Source organism: Ptychodera flava, chromosome 12, assembly GCF_041260155.1.
Source record: "Ptychodera flava strain L36383 chromosome 12, AS_Pfla_20210202, whole genome shotgun sequence".
Taxonomy (NCBI): Eukaryota; Metazoa; Hemichordata; class Enteropneusta; family Ptychoderidae; genus Ptychodera; species Ptychodera flava.
The window spans coordinates 16,325,760-16,344,131 of record NC_091939.1 but is presented as its reverse complement, the minus strand read 5'-3'; the positions used below and the strand labels follow the sequence as shown (position 1 = coordinate 16,344,131).

At 37.7% G+C, this 18,372-nt stretch overlaps 2 protein-coding genes across 3 annotated transcripts; one reads left to right on the top strand and one right to left on the bottom strand.

Moving 5' to 3' along the window:
• The first annotated feature begins 3,418 nt into the window (after positions 1-3,418).
• On the top strand, positions 3,419-8,563 carry LOC139145174 (transcription elongation factor SPT4-A-like). The gene is made up of 4 exons (XM_070716160.1): positions 3,419-3,760; positions 5,060-5,166; positions 6,956-7,011; positions 7,491-8,563. The coding sequence occupies exons 1-4, from the start codon at positions 3,692-3,694 to the stop codon at positions 7,610-7,612; spliced, it is 354 nt and encodes a 117-aa protein (XP_070572261.1). The 5' UTR covers positions 3,419-3,691; the 3' UTR covers positions 7,613-8,563.
• Positions 8,376-16,599, bottom strand: LOC139145172 (spermatogenesis-associated protein 22-like). Of its 2 annotated transcripts, none has more exons than XM_070716158.1 (9): positions 16,474-16,599; positions 15,465-15,504; positions 15,210-15,317; positions 14,065-14,277; positions 13,661-13,832; positions 12,330-12,525; positions 11,672-11,831; positions 10,980-11,080; positions 8,376-9,792 (listed from the first exon to the last, which is right to left on the bottom strand). In XM_070716158.1, exons 2-9 carry the CDS (start codon positions 15,490-15,492, stop codon positions 9,598-9,600), a joined length of 1,173 nt encoding a protein of 390 aa, XP_070572259.1. In that variant the 5' UTR covers positions 15,493-15,504; positions 16,474-16,599; the 3' UTR covers positions 8,376-9,597. The 2 variants fall into 2 exon arrangements, with proteins under 2 accessions (XP_070572259.1, XP_070572260.1); XM_070716159.1 differs by having other exon boundaries at positions 9,678-9,792; positions 10,980-11,049.
• Positions 16,600-18,372: the final 1,773 nt, after the last annotated feature.

Below are 18,372 nucleotides of genomic sequence, written 5' to 3'. Positions count from 1 at the left end.
ACTTTTTTCCCCAGAACTCAGAATTCGAAATACGTTGTTAAATTTGTAAATGAATTAGACTATGTTGTCGATTCCGTGATGTTATTTCGTGGCGCCAGTATTGTTATAGTCCAAATCCAGTGGAATTGCAGCTTGATTTATCCACGGTCCCTCCCTTTGGTGGAGGGACTGTGATTTATCATGTCCAAGGACACTAACGTATCGAGAGCGTGATATGTTAATTTCTTTGCGCCAATTAGGAAGATTATTACACCTGTATAGTGCATCTAAAGCGATTAAATCATTTTTCTTTGAAATAGTTTTCGCACAAAATCAGCATCCGATAAAATCATGTGTGCCGCCATTTATAGAATAAGTCGAAGAGATAGTTTTCCAATACAATTATATCTCATTATTTAGTTTGAAGTTAATGCGGGGACCGAAGGCTTCTGATTACCGTTGTCTTGCCAAACGTAACACTGTCCTTAGAAATGTGAACGTTTATTCGTGATTATATTTTGTGATCCATTGGTACCAAAGTCTGAGTCGACTACCTTACTCTAAGATGAAATACTAACTACAAACAGAGAACAGGAAATCACAGAGTCTGCCAGGGCCAGGTAACATATTTACCGACAGGTGAAAACTTATAGTTTCAGCCCAACGAACAGATGAAAAGAATTCTCTGCCTCCGTTTTGCCGAAATCAGAGGTGGCGTATACAGGGTACGCAGTGCGATCAGTACTAATTTGCTCGATGTTTGATTAATAATTTTCTACATCGCTACCAGTCTTTCTCCGGAATCGCCTCGTATGATATAATCTGCCTTCCTTAACCAAGCTGTCCTGGTTATCATTCAATCGACAGCAGATTCGTTAGTTCTTTGAACATATATGGAAAATGAGCAGAGTTAAAACCTACCGAAGGTTTTTGTACCTCTTGAGACGCATGCGTTGGCTTAATTGCTTTCTTCCATTGTACCTGAGAAAAACACTGAACTGGCTTATCATAAAAAAGGGCCGAGTACAGATCTCCCATTATCATCATTATCTATCTATCTATCTATCTATCTATCTATCTATCTATCTATCTATCTATCTATCTATCTATCTATCTATCTATCTATCTATCCAGCTGAGACATAGACTCTCTAGAATAGTGTTCATTTTATGCTCAGTATATACCACGTAAGTTCATTCTTACCTTTTTCCAATAACATAAAACTCAAGTGTTTTATTCTATACAAGGTTATAAAACCCAAACGCTTCCGTGAAGGGGAAAGTTCTGGTTTCCATACCTTGCATCTTGGAAATATTCAGATTTCTAGATGTGAATTATAGAAAAACTCATCTTTTTTATCGCTTTCAAGCAAAACACATTCTTTAATTCAAGTGAAACACAATTTTACAAGAAATCAAATCCGAAGGTACTAACACAGAGAGATCTTTCTAGATATTTAGGTCATTCGTGTAAAACACGCGTAAAGTCTAGAATTTCCGTCCTTCATCTCTGCTATTCACAATAGGTTGACAATTTAAAGATGCCTAGAAATAAAATGTTAACTATACTGCTCGCATAAGGCTCAGAAGATATTACAGTTGGTATGGAAACAAGAGAGACTACAGAAGAATGAATCTAAACTAGCAATTAAACTGACGCACATTTGTTTCCGTTTTTTGCTGTATCCACATTCAGCAGGGCTCGATGTCAGGATTTGGCTGGCATGATAATAAGACCGTGTTGTTATAGGAACCACAGGACAGGTCACTGAGAACACGCACGGCAGTTGTCTTCCGCTTTTTGCGGCGAAAGAACTTCATTTTTGTGCTCCATATACGACATTGATGAAGTTAATTATGAGGATGATAGTATATTTCGTATACCAAAGCATCATTGATGCGATTTTGCAGGGCGTTTTTTTAGTATTAAGGTGTCTATTTGACAAGAAAAGTTCACTAATGGGCTGAAAACACACGCTGGATAAATGACAGGTCAGACTGCATTCATGCAATTATTCCCTAAGCGCTTAGCATGTGGAAAATGTTAAAGATTGTATTGTGTGGATTGCATGTAATTATAATATATCTCTGAGGTCTCCATGTTACTGATTGCTTATTTTCGGCTTAAGGGGCACCCTAGCCCACGTTCTTTTTATCTTCCGTTAGTAGACTTGCCAATTCTGCGATCTTAATGGAACAAATTTACAAAGCACCTAACGTATTAATATTTGTACGATATTTTTTTTTATCGACACGCATGTGATAGTTACACGATAGTTTTGCTTTTTTGTTTTTTTTTGGGTTTTTTTTGAAGAAGAAGAATAACCATGATGATCATTGCCTAGATCGGAAAAATGTATCGCCTTTAGTTTAATGTGAAGAAAGATTCTTCACTGACGCATTTTAGGAAATTTATAAAGTTTGATATCAAACACTTAGCAGGGTATTAATTAGGTAAACCATTCCCTTCGGACTATAGCCCCCGAATAGAAAGACCCTTCTACCACGCCTTAAGTATCTCCCCTACGTATACCCAAGCAAATTTTCTTCGGGTATAGTCCCTCCACGTTGTCTTTCGAATAGGGATCCTCCCTGGACCGTACAGTTCCAGGCTAGTCAAGCAACGTATGACATGCTTACATAAAGAGGCATCATACGTATACTATATTGAAAACAGGCTAACACGATTGGAACTAATTTGGGATAATTGGATCTGTATATTTTTCAAATTTGTCAAAAGTGTTAGGTGCCCCATGGCTCAATGTTGCGAAATTACAAATTACTCATAAAAACAAGTGTGTAGCTTAAAAGAAAAGCAGATGAGGTTACATTTGAAGACTAAATCGACATTACTTGACCATCCAATTATCCAAAATTAGTTCCAATCGTGTTCGATGTACATTGTATTCTTTACCTCCAAGTCTAACCGGGCTTGAAAATATGGCTACAAAACCACAAACTATTTTTACGAAGACAAACCGGCAGCATTTTAGCTTCTTTACATAGGATTGAAGGGTAATGTTAATCCGAACAGGAACAACTGAATTTCTTATATTTATAATTGTGTATTTCGTGCACAATATATTACACTAAATATCTGAAGTTATCATTGGTAATTTGCACTCAAATAAAGTGTTCTAGAGTTTCATCATGTCTACCAATCAGACATTTTCCATCACATAAATTAATTTAAAAGTGTTGGCCTACTCTCCTTGTTTAAGACCTTTAAGAATATCCTTCAATTTTAATCATAGACTCTGAAAGAGAGATGGGCATGTTGGTTTAGCGCCGAACACCTAGTCTGGTTCCCTGACTCATTATCTCCGGTAGCGGGGAAAATGGGTCAGAGAACCAGACTACGAACACCAGCCGAACACTTGCCTTGGTGATCACTGCGCCCTCTATGGACGAACGGTCGAAAAAATGGAGTAAAGATTTCAACAAACGAATCGCCAAATTTGCTTCCCGTTGGCTTCTCCTTCAGTATTAATCTACCACCTCCATCCTGTTTAAAGCCATTTTAGTTTTCTTTCTGATCGATACTTTCCGATCCAAATCGAATTCGCGAACTTCTTGCAACGACGTGGCCTACATTGCCCGTGCTGCACCTCAACGTGTGATTCCTCCACTGCTCCAGACTCAATTCTTTGTCAAGAGACGAGCCTTCACTGAGAGCATTCAAGCGGTGTCTCTGCCATAGACGTATTTACAAGATGGCTATGGAAACAGTACCGAAAGAACTGAGAAATCTCAGAGCATGTCTTCTCTGTTCTCTTGTTAAGGTTAGTGCTAACAGAAAACATCAAATATTGGATGTGCCGGGTTATTTGGAGCCCCTACCTCCATGCTTAGAGCCAGACTGGGACAGATACAGCAGGTTTGCCCAAGAGATTTCAGATGTACTATCGAGTATTGTGTGCCGCATCATGATCCCCCACTATAGCCCCTTGAGGTATACAGACAGTCACAGTGATATCATGAAACCTTATCATAGACAAAAAAGTCGACTGGTGCAAATGCCTGAAACTGTTACTGCAACTGTCTGTTGTGCACAGACAATTAAATAGTTGATCAACTTCATGCAACGCTATATTCATTGTTGTCGTTTGTGCTGCCCTGTTTGTGTGGTTCCCAGACACTTCACACCAAATCATGTCACACTGTACCATCTTGTCCCATACCATTTTGCACCAAAACCACTTTGCACCGAAGCAGCTTGTACCAAAACCTCTTCACCCCCAATAGTCACATCACCCCCTTAACAACGCTCCTTTGTCCCAAACTATCACCAACCGGTAAAGCTAAAACTAATCAACCACTAGCCTTAAGTTTTCATCATCATCAATCATTGTCTTGAAAATTTACAAATTTTGAGAAAGTGACATGGTGCAATTCCACGCAAGGCACCAATGATAGCTTTTTGTAGCTGGGCATGTAGGGAGGCAGCATGTCATAACCACTACACTACTACTTGTGTGTCAATGATTTGAATGTATGCAGTTTCACTGGCACATTTGGTTTTTGCAAGAATAAATGGTTCATGCTACCAAGTTGCAAGCAAAAAGAACATTTTGATACATCATTGTTTTAGGACGAGTAGGTAGCTAGTATGAAGGTACCTAGTACTATACTTCGGGCAAAGTGGTTTGAGTAGGAGTTGGTACTTTAGGTGAAGTTGCGTTGGACGAGGTGGTATTGGGACAACGTTGTATGGGGCAACCTGGTTTTGGTGTGAAGTGTCTGGACCCTGTTTGTGTACCTGTTTTGTACAGTTCAAAAAAAACAGGAAGACTTCTCAGTACCACAAAAGTATGATTTCTAGAACTAGCCACTAATGGTTAGTGCTAGCATTTCTTGGATCAAGTCTACTGTAACCTAGTAATGTGGATTTAGTCTACTGTAAACTACTAGTAACCTGGATTTCAAACATTGAGTTGATTTGATAGTAAAAATTAGTACTACTATTTGATACTGCTGAAAATTGAATTATGGGTATGAGATATGATATAATTTATAGAAATTCAATGTAAGAGTGTCCATTGACCGTTATTAGTTTAGCTTCTCATATTTTTCCTCTACAGACCTTTGAACAGTTTGAAACGGATGGCTGTGATAACTGTGATCACTATTTACAGATGAAAGCAAACAGGGACATGGTGTATGACTGCACAAGTTCGTCCTTTGATGGGTGAGATGGCATACTTTTATTTCTTTCCATTATCCAACACTAAAGTAACCACCAGTCTAAGATGCAGGGGTGAAGAATATTGTATCGTCATAAAGTTTTGTCCAAATCTGAAGAGATACGAAATCCATTATATATGGACAAAAGATGGCATGCAGTAAAAATACCACTCAAGTTGAAAAGTGGTTAAAGACGTTCACATTTTATCCACACAATACAAATATGTTGCATATGGTGATGTTTTTGTGAGTAGCAGTTTTCCAAAGAGCAAGTTATGTTAACCACTTGTACGATAATATAGAAATAACGGGTGATGCCCTGACCATTGGCGTTTATTTATGGCAAGGGCAAGAGGAAAGCCAAAAATTAACAGGCGAGGCTTGCAGAGCCTTTTAATTTGGTTTTCCTCTCGCCTGCACCCATTAATAAATGTTAAAGGCCCGATAGCTGTATCTTTTTCGCATTATTTTTGTGATTTTACTTCCAAACTAAAACAAGTTCATGGGAATGTACTCATTGAGGGGTGTTTATACAGGTTGAATAAACTGTCCACTGGGACTACATGTGCAATTTTGAGCAAGATAAATAATAAACGTTTGCCCAAACATAAAATGGCGCCCTCATGCAAATAAAGCAAAAATACAGTAAGCAGTGCATATATGCATTGGAATCTTCACAGAAACAACAGAGTAGTCCATATAATGCATACTGCTGAATGTTTTCAACTGGGACACCATGTGCTATGTTTTCTTTGTAGTATTACCAATTTTGAAAAATGGCGGGAAATCAAAATAACGGTTAAAATTCAAATTTACTTGTCCAATTTTTCAGTGGTAAAAGACTATATCCTTTAAATCTGCAGAATTTAAAGAAAATCAGAGAAAAAAGAAAGCCTTTTTCAAATCGACAAATTTCAAGAGTTACAGCTACAGGGGCTTTAATGGTCAGGGCAGAGTCTTGTATTTCCATTATATTATCAACAAACCCCAGAAAACCATCAAAATTTACAGAAATTTCCCATGCGAAAGACATTGGGGCCCCAGAACTTGTATAGCAAACAGTGTATTCACTGAACAGTGACGATCTGCGCTGTATGGCAGTGCACTTTGCAAGCGCTGTCATGCGCACTGTAAAAAATTTGCAAATCTGGAGATTTTTTTTTGAAAAAAGTGCCTTAACAAGTGCGCCATTATTTGTGATTGATGTGATCTTTGTACAAATCACAATTTACGTTTTACTACAAAGTTATGATGTTTACGAGACTGTGAGGTGTTAATATTCATATTTGCGGGCACGCAAACAAAGCATGACAGTTTATTTGTTGTCAGTTTCATAGTTCAGCTTGACTAATTAAAATGCGATGGACAGGGCATGGTATTATAATAGCAATTCTCGATTTGTACCGTAGCCAGCATTAGTTGAACTGACCATTTTCTAAGTTGCACTATAGAAAACTTTTCAAGAGATAAATGTTCATCCTTAACCTTGGAGAAATTATTTCAAAAATACACATTTTTTGGATCTAGTCTGTAATATTTCAAAATCAAAGATAAGGATGAGATCATGTGCAATTTCTCTCAAGTCCTATTCATCACTTCCGATATATAATTATCCATTATGTTTTGCCCTTGGTTGCAGTACTAATCTAGCTGCCGTAAATACTAACACTTTGATGTACACATTTTAAATGTACATGGCAAAGATTGCTTGTCAAGTAGATTTGATTCTTTTTAAAATCAGATTCATACAAAATTTATCAATTTAGATATACATATTTTCATTTTCCCAACAGCATAGTATCACTTATGAGTCCCGAAGATAGCTGGGTGGCAAAATGGCAAAGAATAAGTAAGTAGTGAAAGTTAGTGGGCAGTCAGAGTATTTCTGGTGTAGAAAATTGTTATACAGTGCAAAATGAATCCCACAATGCATCAGAGATTAGCTGTGAATTGTGCATCAGAGGTAGACAACATGTCTTCAACTAAATGATGAATGACATCACAGGACTCCCCACAAGGGGATTTTTTGGGGTGGCCCACACAGCTGTTTTTTTGAGCAGTCTTTTCATATGTTTATAACTGTACAAAAGAACATATTTTCACAACAAAAGAATATGCAAATTATGTAGTGTTATGCTAATTGGCTCCCCTCTGTTTTCCAAGCTTTGGAGAACACCGCATCACAATAAAATTGAAATGCAGTCTTAGTATGCATTTTAGTTCACTCTTTATCATCCTTCCTGTCAGCAAGCGACAGCACATTTAGTAACACAGAGATGACTCAGAGGTTTTGTTTTTGTCAATCAAATGTTACTTTTCCACCTGCAGATCAGTACGTGAAAGGCTGCTATGCCATATCAGTGACTGGACGACTGCCAGCTGGTATTGTCAGAGAACTTAAAAGCAGAGGAATCACATACAGACCAAGAGATACTAGTGTAAAGTCGTAATTCCATTTCAGTCATGTCTTTGAGAATTTATTATCTGTACTGTACATTTGTCTTAAAATCCCTCACAAAAAAGTTGTACGTTTAGTGTAGACTCTCCACAGTCGCTGTGCCTTGTTTTGTGCGCCGCGATGGGCCTGCATTCGAAGGCTACGCTTTGACGACGCGCTGCCAGACACAGCGACTGTCGGTTCTTGCAAGGATATGAATATTCATAAGGTAGTGCCACCAAAAGAAATACCTATCTTACTGGGCGGAGAGGATATTATACTAGTAGCTAGTAGACCTATATACGCGGTATGTTTTTATTTGTCATTTTCAAATTTTATTTGGCAATGGTACTTGCCATTTGTTTCTGATTGACGGATGTGTGGAGTTCTATAAAGTACCCGGATCAGGCAGAAATCCGACCGGTCGCTTGCAAGAACGTCCAGACCCTGGGATTCGCGTCGCGTCTGTGAAGGGCGCGCGCGTGTTCCAACTGCTTGACAGGGAAGAACGCGAATACCAGGGTCTCTGCCAGACTACGTTTAGTGTTACTCCAACATTTGCTAGTATTGCAAATGATCCATGTACCTAAAAAAGCCCTGACTCTGGCTTGCTGAGGAGTGATAATACAATGCAACTGCCGTTATCTAATTTGTTTATTCCTTTGAACAAGTATGGCTGCATGATAGGTTTGAGAAAGTATATCTCAATGGCTAGGTTTGAGAAAATATACTTTTATAGCAAGTACAGCCATTCCTTTGTGGATGTGTTTCAATCCATTCCATTTTGCCATGAACTGACATGAAGGTATGAATGAATTGGAGAAACTGTATTTTTTGGGTCAATAATATTCTTATTGTCCCCAGGTGGTAAAATGATGCTGAAAGTTGAAACTGTGGTTTCTTATTCCCTTACTGCCACATGGCTTTGTTGATTGGTAAATAAATAAGTAAACAATTAAATTAATTCTCTTTCTCCCAAGTTGTATTTATTTCTATGGTTTGTCTATGGAGCCTGGTAGAAAGAGGATTAATTCATCTGTTACACTGAATCAGGGTCAAAGGTCTACAAGCTGACCCATTGGAAGTGAAACCATTGATCCCCATATTGTACTTGGAATTGTATTCAAGTGATTAGAACAGGGAGGTAAACTCAAAAGTATGTATTGGTAGTTGTCGTAGAAAGTGTCCAAATTCTGTAAGACACTTACATACTCACTCTGTAACAGTCACCAGATCACATAATAAGGAAATCAGGACAAGTCTGAAATGGCCGTGCTGGACACAAGATATGGCTAGAATAATTGAAAACCTGTTAACTATACCAACCGGTTGAGTTGAAAGTACACATTTTTACTTGTAACAGCTTTGTATACAAGCTTTGCATTTCTCATGCAGTCTGTCTGGCAATTGTCTCTGGTGTCTTCATTGTTAAGAATGCCTTTATCCTAAAAGATCACAGAATTTCCAAATAAAAGAATCAAGAAACTTCTGTAGTTTACTCTAAAATTTTGTGTCAGTGTTATTAAGCCTTATATAGTTACTGTGTGCTACTGAAGTCAAGTTGTATTTGACCTGACCCTAATTATAAATCATTAACCAAATTTTGACAAAACTGCATATGAACAATTAATATGTATGAAGCTGCGGACCACAGCATACTACCAAAGCCTAATGACAAATACTTGACATTATGGGGTTTATTGTCAACAATACAGTGATTTGCCTTACAATATGCAATTGAAAACAATTGCCATGGAAATATAAGCAAAAAAGATCTAGCAATGAACATTTGTGCTAAAGTTTTCTGTGAATAACATTCTTTGGTATTCTGTCACTCAGATTAACAGTGTTGCATTATTTACTGACTGTATTCAAACTCACTACTAATATACTGTTTTTAAAATTTTTTACCATGCAATGATCATAAAATTTCATGGAAGTTATCTGCTTGAGGGCAGACTTTCATTTGTAGGAAATTTTACCCAGGGAATGAGATAACTATGCCTCTCTACATACTGCAGTTGCTTCCCTCATCGCCTTATCACTGGTTGCTATATTCACTTTGATGAGTTTCTTTTCCTGTTCGGCAGCTGGTCGAATAGATACACACCTAAAGATAGGTGTACTGGTGGTATCCAGGTTGCCAACACATCTGTACCATTGACCTCTGGTTACTCTTGGCATTGGTCTATCCTGTGGTTGAAAAGAATTAAAACCTTGAAATGCAGTCGTTTTTCTAGCCACTTCTTTTCATTAGAAATGTGATGTCAGTGATTTACTGTTATATCTGCAGATCATAATGAAACAAGGATGGCTGATTGTCATGTTGTTTTGTTTCATTGCAAGTAGGAAAAATAACTGATTAGAATGAATGCACAGGACCAATATCAATAAATGCACTCTTGCTATACCCTCAGTCATGCTTCTATAACAGTTATTGTTAAGGAACAAAGTTCAAATGTTACCACTACTAAAAGTTATACACAATGAAATCTAACCATTGAGGTACTGGGCAAAGTTTGGGGTACTGAGCAACTAGCTTGAATGAGCAAAACCGCTATCTTTAGTATTATTATGGTCATTCATGTTTTTCAACATGTAGGACATTTGATTTGTTTCATCTTGGCTTCCCAAATATCGCCCATCATTTGAAAAATCAAATACTTTGTTGGTGTTGAGTAAAGAGTCAAGTGACTTATTGTCTGCATGTATAGAGATAATTTTCATCATCACTTATCTTTATTTATTTGCTTGTTATATCAACAAGAATCACTTCTATACTTTGTCTAGCACCTCTCCATACTTTTGATACATCAAAACACTTGTGCCTAGTTATGATTTTCTGTCTAAGCCATAAGATGGCTTATTTGACTGTGAAGGACTCCAGTTTACATTACTGCTGTCCCCTTGAAGTCATTCACTAAATTTATCCATCTCGTATTGGTTATGAATGCCATGGGAGTTACTAGTACTTCATTCTTATATACCGTGCCCAATTATGGTACAAGGCTCTGTCTCATGGATACCAATTGTATGAATGCTATGTGACTCAACCTAAAAGAGTAACATGGAGATATCCATGCAAGTTACATAATTTACTAGGTTGGAGTCCTTGTACAGTCAAATGAGCAGTTTTGTGGCTTTGCCTCAAATCAAAGCTTGACCTAAGTTTTTGTATATATTACCAACACTACAAGAAGTTCCTAGTCAATATTCTGATGCATTTGAAGACGACTCTGCTAGCTGACAATCCTGGAAAGTATGTTCACTTTCATTGAGGTAATGAGTTTTACAAATCTTACAGTTTAGCAGGAGAAATGTGGACCTCATATTTCCTTGAAGAAATTGTAATGTTTGGAGAACTTTGAAGATGAACTTACTATCTCAAAGAAGGTACTTTTAATGGAAACCTTGCCATCTCTTAGATTGAATTCCTTTGCACATCCATCACTGCTAGACAAAACAGCAGAGTCAACTACGCCTATTTGTGAAAAAATGACAACAATAATAAAGAGTAATACATAATGTTTAAAAGCTGTAAGCTAAGTGTCAAAGTGAGACATTGCCGCTACCCTCTAACATCAGTGATCGTACCTATTTTATTTTAGTGCAATATCATTCTTGCAGCCATGAAATGAAATGAAGCTTGACATAGTGGAAGTTTAGCAATGCCAACTTCTGCATGAAAACGGCATATTTCTAGGTGTTTCTTTGAAACTAGGTATTGTTATCGAATATAACTGAATATCCAAATAATGCATACATCATCAAATAGAAGAAACAGGAGTCCGATAATAGATGCAAACTTCAGAAGAGCAGATATTTTTTACCAAAAAGCTCTGTTGCAAAGATAAACAAACATAGACTAGCAGCAAATGATACAGCTGTAAAGATCCAGCCACACACTTTCAGGACCTATCTACATGTTTTACGTTTGTCTTCTATCTCTGCAGTTTACACTGATTTTGATAGGTGTGCTTAGCTCAAGATAATGTATGCATGAATGCTGAGGTATAGACTACAGAGAGGTATAAGCCAAGAGGCTCTTAAACTCTGCTTGATGAATACATACCATAGACCTCAAACAGGAGATTTAGTTTAGTTGATTTCTTCCAGTGTAACATTCCTTCAATGCTTGCTGTCAGGATTCTCAATGACTTGTCATCTGCAGCAGTCTTTATACGAACATCGTCAGTTTCATGATCTATCTTGGGTTTAGGTTTGGTATTGTCCTGCAGTAAATCCATGAAAGGTAGTTAACAGAATATTACAGTGTCTCCTCTGTCTTAATTAATGCTCTAAACTTTTCATTATGATAAATTTGGCAAAGAGGAACATTCCCATCAGTCCCTGTATTATTGTGACCTAAGAAAGAGATACTAGCTGATTTTTGTAATACTTTCACCACGGTGTTCCATCTCCAGGGATTACTGAGAAATGCTATGCACATATTATTTCAACCTGTAAAGTTTATCACAGAGTTGGGTATATGGAATCCTGCAAATGTAGATATAACCAATATGGGATCAGTACACTACATATGGTGGTACACAACTTTTGAGAAGTATGTGGAATAATTATTCTATTGCAAAGCAGGTCAAAGAGGTGAGAATATTAAACATGTCAGTTGTTCAATTTTAGTGCTTTGACTCAGCATAAAATATTTCATCTTTAAAGTAAAATGAAATGAAGTTGAATGAAAGTTGGTCTTATTAGCATGTAAGTCATACCACTGCAGGTAGTTCCTGTGGTCTCAAAGGCCCAATCGGGTCTTGCCTATTAATGGCCAAAGCCTGTGCATTGCAGTAGCCATGACTCGTGACAGTGTTCAAAGCCAGACTTTGGTTTTTGCTGTGCTGTTGGAATGGATGTGTATGGAAGTTTGATGTTGCTAGTTGGCGGTTGCTGTTGAATCCTTGTGGCTGTCTGAGATTGTGAAAAAACAGGATTAAACATTTCATTTCTAGGCTGTTACCTTTAGAAACTTCTTCATGGAATATTTACCAAATTAAAATACATTCATGCAAAGTTCTAATTTCTATCAGAGTAATTTTCATCTGGTATCAGAGCTACAGTATGATCTTCCAGGGAATACATGGTTTAAGTTGAAATGTGTATGACTTTAATATAGACATTTTCAAAGGATACACCATACATATGATATTACTGATTTCAAAAAAGAATTGTGTATGATATGTGACCAAAAAACAATAATGCTGTCCTTTTTTCTCACTATGGATTGAGCAGAGCATAAATGAAAGCCAGTCTGCCTATTTGAAAAGGTGACAATATAATTATCACACCCTTGTGTGGAAAAAGTGTCAACAATTTCCAACATGCTCATTAATTGTGATACAAATTTCTAAAAATATCACATTAAAGTAGCATGTGCCTCAAAAGTAAATGACAAACTTTTGCTCAAACTTTCCTCAATGAAACTTTCGACCTTGCTCACCCCAAATCAAATCAGGGGTCACAGTTGTAACATTTGATCTAGAGAATCACCTAACATATATCTAATATTTCAGTGAAATTCAAATTGCCACCATTCCTGTGTAAACTATACGTGGAAAAAGCGATTTGTGATTTTCGAAAAACTCTATGACAAAGAAAATTTTTCTTGCTCCAAAACCTTTGAGATAAGCCCCCACAAGTGGTAGCTCAGAAAAGAATTGTAAAAACTTGAGTCTATCTGTCGCTAAGGTGCATTCTACCTTTAATACAAAATTGTTGTAACATTTCCCTGCTGCTGTAATGACATAGCCAAAGCAAATATAAAATAATACACATTGCCTAGCTTGTATCATTATAATTGCTATTTCAAGTGTTGTGTGATATATCTCAGTGTGTAGTGATTTCAAATCCTTTCAAACTTGCATGACATTTAAATTGTTTGATGTCATAGACACTTTCTTTTAATAGATAACATAAGTTTTAGACAAGACTCAGTGTCATTAATGGACAAAACCAATGTACCATTATGTACCCTCATATTAAAGTTTGTGTCTAAACCGGTGATAGACAAAAGAAAATACTTATCTACACTATGTTTAAAACTTACTTCAAAATGCTCCTTGGTTGAATGTTATTGTTGTTGCTGAAGTTTTGTTGAGAATAACTTCTGTCATGATGATTATTAGAAGAATTCTGCACATAACTTCTATTTCTTGGTCTGTCAGTTAGCTGTGAAATTTGCCTAGTCTCTGCATGTTGAGCTTGAGCATAGTGCATCCCTAAATCAGAATATGTTGGGAAAAAGTTGGTGAATCAAAAATCAAATATTCATTTGTTGATTGAAATTTCTAATGAGGTTTCTTCTGTCTGATGGATTATGCATCATATTTACTACAGCTCTTTATGTACAAACGTACAATGTACTTTCAAACGCTTGAAGTAAAGTTCATGTTGTTTTTAGCATGTTTGGATTTAAGTTTAGCAGCATCTTACAAGCATGGATGAAATTACCTTTGTTTTGTAGTTGTTGGTTTTGTCCCGGATGACGAATCAGCGGAGGAGCATACTGTCTGTTGGCAGTGTTATATGGTGGCTTTGTGGCCTGATGTGACTGTTCTGTTCTTTTGTCCACACTGGAACCAAGCTCAGTTTTCTTGGCTGATTGAGATTTGCTGCTGTTGTAATAGCTGAAGCAATTGGAAGACCTTGCTGTTTGCCTGTTATCTAAGGAAACAGAAATTTTCAATAGTCCACACGAGATGAAAGGTGGTATAAGAATTTTTAATGAAAGCAAGCAATAATAGTAGTTAATCATTTTTGGTTTCACATTTGTCTTCTTCTGAAAACCTATTTTGAAAACCTATATGAATCACCTAGTCATTTCCTACCAGTGATTAATGGAAACTATAGAACAGCCAAGCAAATTAGCACATAGCAGAAAGATCATATCTGCTCATAACACAGCTTCAATGGGATGTAGAAAATAGCCGGCAGCAGGCAAAAATAACTGGCTATCAGCTAAAATTTGCTGGCTGTGAAAATTCAGTTTCAGTAAAAAATCAGGACCTTTTGTACAAACTTTATGTACACATACACTACTTGTAACAGTCTATACTTTTATTTTTGCCACCTGTAACCAAACTTTTCTACATCCCTGAAGCATTGTGATGCATGAAACATAGTTCAAACATTATGAAATGCAAGTAGTTTTCTAGATTGTATGTGCCTCAATGCATATTGCAGAAATGTTATCCCTCCACCATCTCACAATTCAAGCCTTGCCAAGGGTATTTTCAATCAAGTACCTTGATTATTCATATTAACCCTTTGAGTGCCAAAGTCTATTTTTGTCTCCTTTATGAAATAAACCCCAGCCAATTTTTCCCAGATTTTTGCCAAAATTTTGAGAAAAAACTGTAGCTAATGAAATGCGATGTCCATTTGGTCTAAAATTATCAAAAAATACAGAAAAATTCATAAAAATTGGTAAAATGTTGCACTAAAATTCTGGCGGGAAAAGTTACAGCACTCAAACGGTTAAACATGTCTGAACTTGATGGCCATGCAGTTAGTATGACGCATCATTTTTGTGCCAACTGTTATGATTAAATTTGAGTAATTTAAAGTGAGAGTAATAAAATGTAGCATTTCTCTACCAGTTTGCAATTGTTCAGATGATGACTGTCCATTGAGACTAGGATCAGCATAAACTGCTTGTCTTGGCCTCTTCCTCCTACTGAAGATTGGTAAAACACCATTCTTCCCTGCATACACAAGGAATTTCATGTGAATATTAGTCATAACAGTGCTCTGTTTTTATTTTTTCATGGTCGAATGAAATAGTCTTTTCATAAAATGTACGTATGGTAGTATAAATTTGCATATTTTTCTGTTAGCTGTACTCTACTCACCTGGTCCACATAGTCCTTGTCTATTCATCGCACAGAACCCCTTTATAGATGGATTAGAAAAAAAACACTAAGTTTAAAAACATTGTTTAACTAAACTAAACAGTGTTGTAAGAATAGGTGAAAGGAATGCTAATAACTGCAAAAAAGAAAAGACTGCTGATTCTGTAAGTTTTGCCAGTCTCCACAAGAACAATGTGAATTTTTAGGTTCAAACAGAGGTAAGTGCCACTCAGGTAGGGTAATCGGTCCTTGAGATAAAGTATAAACTCATGTCCTGTAGATAAAACAATCAATATAGTTGAACTCCATGTATTCGTTTGCGCGTTCGATCTACACAATCATAATCATGTGTGCTGTAATGTTAGGTTTGCATTCGAATATCTTCAATATATACATGTAACAATCATGCATGATTTACAGTCACACCGATCATGCCCCCTGACCGAGATCGCCGACTGAATGTTTCCTGCCCAAAAAACATAATTTTTCCTTCTTTCCTTCAGTCTTTAGGCAAATGTATTCAAGAATGAACCAAAATACTCATAAAATTCCCCTCAACTTGCTAACGAAATGGGAAAACTGAAGTTAGAGGCCAAAGTTCCGGAGCGCATGCACTGCACACTATGCAGTACGGTCTCATTCTTGAAATGGCCACTGACCATGCCAGCTTGTGCCGTAGACGAGACGAGACATCTCGCAGTCGGATTGATCACGGTGCCCCTCTCGTCCGTCGGCGGTCATGGCGACAACGTACACCATTTGTGCGCATATATCGGGAAAATTGACCCGTCATAAAGATATATTCTTATTTCACTTTTTGTTCTAAATTCGCTGTCTCATTCGCTGTTAGTGATGTGTACATGTACTTACAACGCATCACTGTTACATGATCATGATGTACACATAAACGTCTGCAAACAGCTAGACGGTGCCTAGTAGCCTGTGCTGTAATGTAATTTTTGGAATGTAAAATAATTACTCTGGCGCACGGAGACAGATACAGATTTACCTTATAGTAGCAATGAAAAAATTTATCATAGAACTTCTACAAGTTGCTCAAACTCTTTGCTTCAGCTTATGTGCCCGTCTTCAAAACGTGCTTGCTCCTTGTGTTGTGTTGTCGTCTGCAACGCCACCAATGACGTCACTTTGATAGACATCGAACGAGACACATGATTGGCTAAAAGTAACGACTTTCAGAAGAACCCGGATGTATCTACCAGAGCCATACCCCCGGTTGCTTCATTGACAATGACATGTAGGCATGTAACTAAACGATGTTATACGATAGTCAATGTAATCCCCGGTGGACCCCCACCCCGGGCGATACGGGACAAATGTGGGGAATAAGACCGTGTTTGCCATTAAACCATGCCCGAGGGGCGGGGCAATTGTCTCATATTGATTCACCTTGTCACTTTCACGGTCAAGCGCAGAATTTATATGAATGCCCTAGGGCCTACCCATTGGGATGGAGGAAATGTGGCAGATTCCTTAATTGTTTCAGGTGGGGATTTTCCACAGTCTTGCCCCAGGGGGTGGGGAATTTGACAAATCTCATAAGACTAATTTCCAAATCCCCCACTATGCCCCGAGATGTGGGTTAGGGTCACAGGCGCTTCTTAGCTGGGTAGTCTGCTAAGTAGATCGATTTTCGGATCGATCTATTGATCCCGTAGTCGATATGCCCGCCACTGCAACCTATAAGTTAGTATTTAGGTGAGTATTTAGGTTGCAGTGGCGGGCATATCGACTACGGGATCAATAGTACACAATAATGCACATTAACCATGTTGTTTCAAAGGCTTTTAAAATGCTTGGATTTATCAAGCGTTCTTGTAAATATTTTAATAGCATCAAAGTTTTAAAAACATTGTATGTCTCCTACGTCAGAAGCCACGTTGAATACTGCTCACCCATCTGGTCCCCTCATCAATTATATTTAATAAAGAAATTAGAAAGAGTCCAAGTAAAATTTATCAAGTATCTTTGTTTCCGTTCATCGATGGCTTACTCAAGGGCTCTGTATAGTAACCTATGTTATGAATTTCGCCTTCCCACATTTTCAAACGAACCTGTTATTGGGGCAACCTGTTGGTTCGAGATTAAATTAAAAAAAAAAAAATAGATCGATCCGAAAATCGATCTACTTAGCAGACAACCCAGCTAAGGAGCGCCTGTGGTTAGGGTGACACTGACTGCCGCATTATTGCAATTTGGCAAAAGGCGACTTAGCCAGAGGAAATCTTCCTACCTGATAATACTGTAGGATACTGGGGAATCCGGAAAGATTGACATTGTCCCTGTCCGCACGGTTTGGTTAGGTCGGTGAGGTAGGGAGGGATTCTGCCTAAACAAACGCCCTAGGCTATGGCCCGGACAGAATTACAATGTAACTGGTGGGGGAGGGCTGGTGCAACCTGCAGGAGGGTCATCATTTGTCATGCAAGAGTTTAGGGGCTGGCTGTGCGTGAATCAGATTGAAGGTCACCGAGGAAACGCTGCGCTAAAAGTGTGAACGTTTAATAGCAAGGAAAATTATAAAATATCCACAAGAATGTATAGATAGGGAGTTTTTGACTGTATTTGCACTGCAAAATACATCTTCTGCTTAAAAGTTCAACAACACGTACAGCATTCTCATGATTTAGGCTAGAACTTAGAAATTGTGAGCCTAAGAGATCTGTTATCATCAACATTCTCCTCTTTTTCTCTTGAAACTTTCCCTCTTCCTTCTCGTCGTCCTCTCCCTCCTCATCAGCTTTTTACCACCACCACAACCACCACCACCACCACAACCACCACCACCACCACCACCACCATCATCCATACACACGTACATTCATTGATCGGTAGATGTATGACGTAATATTTTTGTATATTTTTTTCAGTTTTCTTGGTTTGAATG

What these genes read in the sequence shown, in the direction of transcription:
- LOC139145172 (XM_070716158.1), bottom strand. Translation starts at nt 15,492, where the DNA reads ATGAATAGACAAGGACTATGTGGACCAG. An exon ending in CCAACAACTACAAAACAAAG is followed by an intron (nt 13,833 to 14,064) that starts GTAATTTCATCC and finishes ATTCTGATTTAG; the next exon opens with GGATGCACTATGCTCAAGCT. An exon ending in TCTCCTGTTTGAGGTCTATG is followed by an intron (nt 11,081 to 11,671) that starts GTATGTATTCAT and finishes TTTCACAAATAG; the next exon opens with GCGTAGTTGACTCTGCTGTT.
- LOC139145174 (XM_070716160.1), top strand. Translation starts at nt 3,692, where the DNA reads ATGGCTATGGAAACAGTACCGAAAGAACTGAGAAATCTCAGAGCATGT. An exon ending in TTCTCTGTTCTCTTGTTAAG is followed by an intron (nt 3,761 to 5,059) that starts GTTAGTGCTAAC and finishes TTTCCTCTACAG; the next exon opens with ACCTTTGAACAGTTTGAAAC. An exon ending in ACAAGTTCGTCCTTTGATGG is followed by an intron (nt 5,167 to 6,955) that starts GTGAGATGGCAT and finishes TTTTCCCAACAG; the next exon opens with CATAGTATCACTTATGAGTC.